Genomic DNA, 6,000 nt, shown 5'->3' on the forward strand with positions numbered 1-6,000 from the left:
TACTAATGATGAACCTGTTGAATTGGAGATAGTTCACTTCCCAATGACTTCATAAATATCTGCTTCAGTTACCTTTGGTAAATGAAATAACCAAACAATCATTCATTTTCTGATATAGCTGTAAAACTAATCTGAAAAGTTTTCAAAATAAATCACTTTTAAAATGTATAGTGTGTACCTTCTAAAAATGAAACTTACATCTCTGGGTTGTGAAGAATATGTATAAAGGTTATAACAATCAACAAGAATGCACTTTTATGTAGAAATCCATGATTAAATTGAGTCTTCCTGACTAGTGATTTAACTGATGATTTAAATCAAATTGATTTAAATCAAATCCACCCTGACAGGAACTGTTTTTTTTATTCAGGATTTGTACAGCACCTAGCACAAGGGGGCTCCTGATCCATGACTAAGGCTCTTAGGTGCTATGGTAATATGAATAAGAAATAATTAGGTGGGAGAAACCACTTAGATTGCTTAAAATTGGAATGGACAAAGCCCTGGAGCAATCCTAAGGAAAAATCCAGCAGTGGTGTATGAGGGACTAGATGTGATTTACTAGGTCTTTTCTATCACTAACTGCCATAATCCAAAATCCTGAGTTGAAAACTATTCCGATTCAGAGATACAACCAGTACAGTATCATTGCTCCCTCTTCTAGCCCCACAACCACTTGATCTGAGTGATGGAACATGTAGACCCCATATTAAATCAATTCTGCAAGAAACAGGGCAGCAAGATTCATAGATTCCAAGGCCAGAAGGGACCACTGAGATCATCTAGTCTGACCTCTGGTATAACATAGGTCATAGAACTTCCCTGAAAAAAAGAGGAGATCTTTTAGACAAACAATCCAATCCTGATTTAAAAATTCTAAGTGATGGAGAACCCACCATCACTCTTGTTAAATTGTACCACTTGATAATTGCTCTCACTTTTAAAAATGTATACCTTTTTTTCCAGTCTGAATATTTCTAGTTTCAACTTCCAACCACTGGATCATGTTATATCTTTCTATACTAGATTGAAGAGCCGATTGTCAAATATTTATTCCGCATATATATACTTGTAGATGGTAATCAATTCATCCCTTAACCTTCCCTTTGTTAAGCTAAATAGATTGAGCTCCTTGAGTCTGTCACTTGAAGGGATGTTGTCCAATCCTTTAATCATTCTCGTGGCTCTTCTCTGAACCCTCTACAATTTATCAACATTTTTCCTGAATTGTGGACACCAGAACTGGACACAATAGTCCAGCAACAGTCACTTCAGTGCCAAGTACAGAGGAAATACAACATCTCTACTCCTACTTGAGATTCCCCTGTTTATGCACTCCAGGATTGCATTAGCTCTTTTGACCATAGAGTAGCATTGAGAATGTATGTTTAGCTGATTATCCAACAGGACCCCCAAATCATTTTCAGAGTCAATGCTTCCCAAATTAGAGTCCTGAAACTATGGTCAACATATTTTGTTCCTCAATGTATACATTTACATTTAGCCATATCAAAATGCATATTGTTTGCTTGCAGGCAGCGTACCAAGTGAGCTAGTACCACTTCCCCAATTTTTGTGTCATCTGCAAACTTTTTCTGTGACGGTTTTCTGTTTTCTTCCAGGTCATTGATAAAAATGTTAAATAGCGTAGAACTGAGAACTATTCCCAGTGGGACCTCACTAGAAACACACACACACACACCACACACAATGATGATTCCTTGTTCACATTTGAGTCCTAACAGTTAGCCAGCTTTTAATCCATTTAATGTATGCCATGCTAATTTTATATAGTTCTAGTTTTTTTATCATGTCATGAGCTAAGTTCACAACCATGTCTTGGAGCTCAGAGGCCTATACCTGTCTGACCTGGTATTTAAAGGCATTAATTTCCTACACAGGCCATCTTCACAGTCCTGAGGAAGCCTCATAATGGGAGCCTATAAGATTGGATAACACAGATTCTCCACTCCCAGCAGAATTCCTCCAGACAAACTTCCCCACTTTTCCCACCACCTCTGTGCAGTCTTTAGCTCCCTGACCCAGCATTCCAGAGAGATATGGTCACTGATGAGCCAGAGCTGGGAACAGTGGGCACAGGTGGTAGGCATCAGACACAATTACTAGGCAGATCTCTCTCTCTCTCTCTCTCTCTCTCTCTCACGCACATACACACACACACGCACACACACACACACACGGTTCTACAGCTCCCAAAACACAGGTCTCTATCATATGAACTAAAAGCAAATTCCTTCAGCTAACTCTGTTAGTAGATCTCTTATTTTCTTTGTGGGCCCAGCAACTATGGGACAATGCCCCTCATACATATACAAAGCCAGTTTATTACAACAGGTCTAACAACACCTTGGGATGTTATGGACCATATTTTTAAAAGTTATGGTATAGGTGCACTTGCACATGCAAATTGCAATTAGTTATCATCAACAGGTGGCCAGATGGACATTTAGTCACCTAAACGACCATGTCCACACATTGTTACTTGCAAATGCAGGTGACCAGTTACACAGACTTTTTGCAATGCAGAATTCAGGCCTCCAGTCATAAAAACATAGTCCTATGTTTAAAAAAAAAAAAGTGTGGGTAAAGATGAGCAGCTCAGTACCGTTCTAGCCAACTGGGAGTGGGTGTCACTGAAAATGTTTGTTATTTTCTGACCGGGGGGCAAAATGGGGGGGTGGAAGGGGATCAAATATGTTTAGTTCAGAGACCACACTGATATGGCAACATGGCAGGATAGATAAATAATGTCCTTGGCACAGTGCTCACTCAGCCTGGGGGGAAGAGGGGTAGGGAGGGCAGTGTGGCTGACTTGCTACAGGGAAAGGGTCCAGGTGCCATCATGCTGGGTAAGAAGTATCCTAGAAAGTGTTTGGTGTTCTCTGATGTTGTGAGGTATTAGAGAGGAGAGTACCTTCTTGGTGGATGTGGTGGGAGAGGACGGGTGGATGTGGGGTAGAAACCTTTCTGTCATGGTGTACGCTTGTTACTCTGAGGGTACATTGGTGACACAGTGAGAAGATGTTCCCAGGAGTGTTCTCTTGATGTGTAGAGGGAGGGTGAGGTGCTCAGCAGCAGGGGAAAACTGGGTTTCTCGTCCTCCGATCAGGCACAGGTGTCACAGGATAGGAACACATCTTTTGAAAAGTCTTCCCTGGGTTTGCTTTTGGGGGAAGTGGTTCAATGACCCCCACAGCCCTAGTTGATTGGTTCTGGTCTCAGGGGGTTGTACAGGGTTTGTGTAGTTTGGGAAAGGTCTTGGGGTGGGAGATACTGGTGAGCTGGATGAGGTGGGTGTGTAACATATACCCCTTGGGGGGTGTTGTGTGAGAGTGTGGGCTGCAGAGGTAGATGGGTGGATAGTGTCCCCGGGGACCTGTGAGAGACAAGGTGCGTGAGGTCATATCTGTTAATAGACCCCCTTCTGTTGGTGAAAGAGACCAGCGTTTGAGCTGCACAGAGCTCTTCTTCAGGTCGTGTGAGGATGTTATTCTGAGGCGTTGTGCCTAAGCGTGCGTTTAGTGGGGGAGGGGGGGTCCCTTGGCAGGATGGGGGTTGTCACAGAGGCTACGAAGTGGGTGCACAGCAGAAGGGGGTGCCTTGGTATGCCTCTTGTGCGGTGGGAGGGACTCTCTGGGTGTTGTTATTCTCCGATGAGGCGTGGGTAGCAGAGAGGCGGGGGGGGGGGGAAGATGTGCAGCTCTCACTGCAGTGATATGGATAGTCCGATCATAACAATACCCCCCCCAGTAGGAGGAGAAGGTGCGGCTGGCCCCTAATCCAGGTCTCCCTCCTCTCAGGAGCATACCCGCACCTCGGGATCCCCTGAGCCGCACCGCGGGGGCTCGCCCCGCAGCAGGGAAAGCACGGCAAAGAACAGCAAAGAACAGGGAGCTGTAAAGCACCGTGCACACCCAATGGCGTTGAGAGACTGGGGGCAGGGATAGAGGGAGAGAGAGACCGGAGGAGAAAAGTCCTTTACCTGTCCATCCCCCTTCAGCCACAGAAGGATCGCTACATGCAAAGGGAAGGGCAGCCGGAGAGCTGAACAGCAGCAGCTCCTTGGAGCCTCCTTCCCCCCACCCTCCCCGGCTTCTTACCTACAGTCCTGGATCCTATGCAGCCCATCACTCTAGCAGGTCCCCGCGGAGGAGGCAGCAGCCGCAGCAGGGAGGAGGAGGGAAGTGGGCGAAGGTGTCGGAGGAGAGGATGGGGTGGGGGAGCTCCAGTTATGGTGAATGTCCAGTGTGGCCCAGCCTGTGCCGGCGGAGGGGCATGGTCCGGGGTGAGGGCGCCTTACCCGCCCCGGACAGACAGCCCGGAGAAGAGGCAGGGAGGGAGGCAGGAGATGCTCCGGGCCAGGCTCTCCGACCAAGATGCTCTAACCAGCCACACCTCGCCTGCCACAGCGCTGCCTCCTCTCCCTCTGCGTCCCTGTCTCTTTCCCTCGCTCCTCTCTCCCCCCTCGCTCGCTCTTCCAGGCTTGGATGCTACAAGGATCTTCAGAGGAGGAGGCGCAGGAGGAGGGCTGAGATTGGGTAAACAGCTCAGGTCCCGAGCGCGGGGCTACCATTGGCTGAGCCCGCGCCGCGGCTGCAGGAGGCAGGGAAGAGGGAGCAAGGAGCCCGCACGATGCTGGACGCGCCGTCCGCACACACCCACCCGCTGGCAGCCGGGCTGGAGAGGCTGCCTGGCCCTGGGACCGGGGGAGGGCGGGAAGCAGGCGAGGAGGTGATAAGCGCTGGAAGGAGAAATTCGCGTTCCCATCAGAAGACAAAGGGAGCAATGGAGAGGGAGAGCTCCCAGGGACGGGGCCATTTTGAGGCTGGCAGAGAGGGACAGACGGACAGAGGCAGGGAGGGGAGCAGGGCAGCTGGCCGGAGAGGCCAAGACGTCACGCATTAGGAGTAAATGTGGAGCGAGCAGTTACACTGAGAACATCCTGACAAGCTCAGTTCACATGGGGCTAAGAGGCGGTGGAGGAAGGGGAGAGAGGCAAAGGCCAGGGAGAGATACGGAGCAGGGGGAAAGGAAAAGAGAGAGGCACTGAAGAACAAGTGACACAGGGCGGGGCAAGTGGCCGGAGGTCAGAACCTGGACAATGCAGTCCCCTCCATACACACATAGTCACAAACAGCACACCAAGGGGAAGAGGGGGGCAGAGAAACGATTGCTGGGAGGCGGCCCAAGCTGCCGCACCGCCCGCCCCCTGTGGGAGGGAGGGAGATGCTGTTTGTCACACGCTTCCATCTGTCCAGAGCATCCCATCTCCAAAGCTCATTTGCTAATCTAGCTGCAGCACTGAGAGGGCTGGGCCCAGCCAACGCCGAGAGCTGCACTGCACAGCCGTGGTATGAATCACCAACGGGGGCAGGGAGAGAGACGGGGAGAGTGTGCAAGGGAGAGAGGAGGAAAGAGATGAGGTGAGAAGGCAGCAAAATGTGTGTGTGGGGGGGAGGGGGGGACAGAACAGGTGAGAAGGTCAGGGGAGACAGTGAAGAGGAAGGAGGAGGGCTGGAGAGAAAACTGAGAAAGAGGACAACCAGAGGAAAGGGATGGCCAAGGAGGAAGGAAAGAGGACGATCACTCCGGGTGACTGAAGGAGGATGGAGACTGGAGAGAGAGAGAATCAGAGAGCAGGGACAGGCAAGTGGATGGCATGGCAGTTGTCAGGAAACTGTCTCAGTAACTATACTTCTAAACTGGATCCAGTTAAAAGGAAAGACCCTCTGGTGGCCAGAGGTGGCAGCAGCAGCTGGATCCCATGGGGTGGGTCTGGCTCACTCACAGGTATTGGCTCTGAATTGAGCTACAGGTCCAGAAGCAGTTATTTCACGCAGAGAAAGGACAATCCCAAGTATCCCGGCCCTGCACTGCACTGCCTCACACACTGTACAGCCCACACATCCCCCTGATGCTCATGAACCAGGAGACAGCTTGCAACATTGGGCTCTTGCAGTGTGGTTTTACTCTAAAAAG

General features: G+C 49.5%; 1 protein-coding gene across 7 annotated transcripts in view; it reads right to left on the reverse strand.

The window, feature by feature from the left end:
* FAM131B (family with sequence similarity 131 member B) overlaps positions 1-4,679 on the reverse strand; it is an 87,321-nt gene extending 82,642 nt beyond the window's left edge. For 6 of the 7 annotated variants that reach the window (XM_074934662.1, XM_074934654.1, XM_074934635.1 and 3 more), the window contains exon 1: positions 4,122-4,674. In XM_074934662.1, the coding sequence (XP_074790763.1) occupies positions 4,122-4,149 (28 nt within the window). In that variant the 5' untranslated portion in view covers positions 4,150-4,674. Of the gene's footprint in view, positions 1-4,121 lie in introns of all 7 variants that reach the window. The other variant, XM_074934644.1, reaches the window with a different exon arrangement.
* Positions 4,680-6,000: the final 1,321 nt, after the last annotated feature.

The sequence above is a fragment of the Natator depressus genome, chromosome 1, assembly GCF_965152275.1.
Source record: "Natator depressus isolate rNatDep1 chromosome 1, rNatDep2.hap1, whole genome shotgun sequence".
In the NCBI taxonomy this organism is placed as follows: domain Eukaryota; kingdom Metazoa; phylum Chordata; order Testudines; family Cheloniidae; genus Natator; species Natator depressus.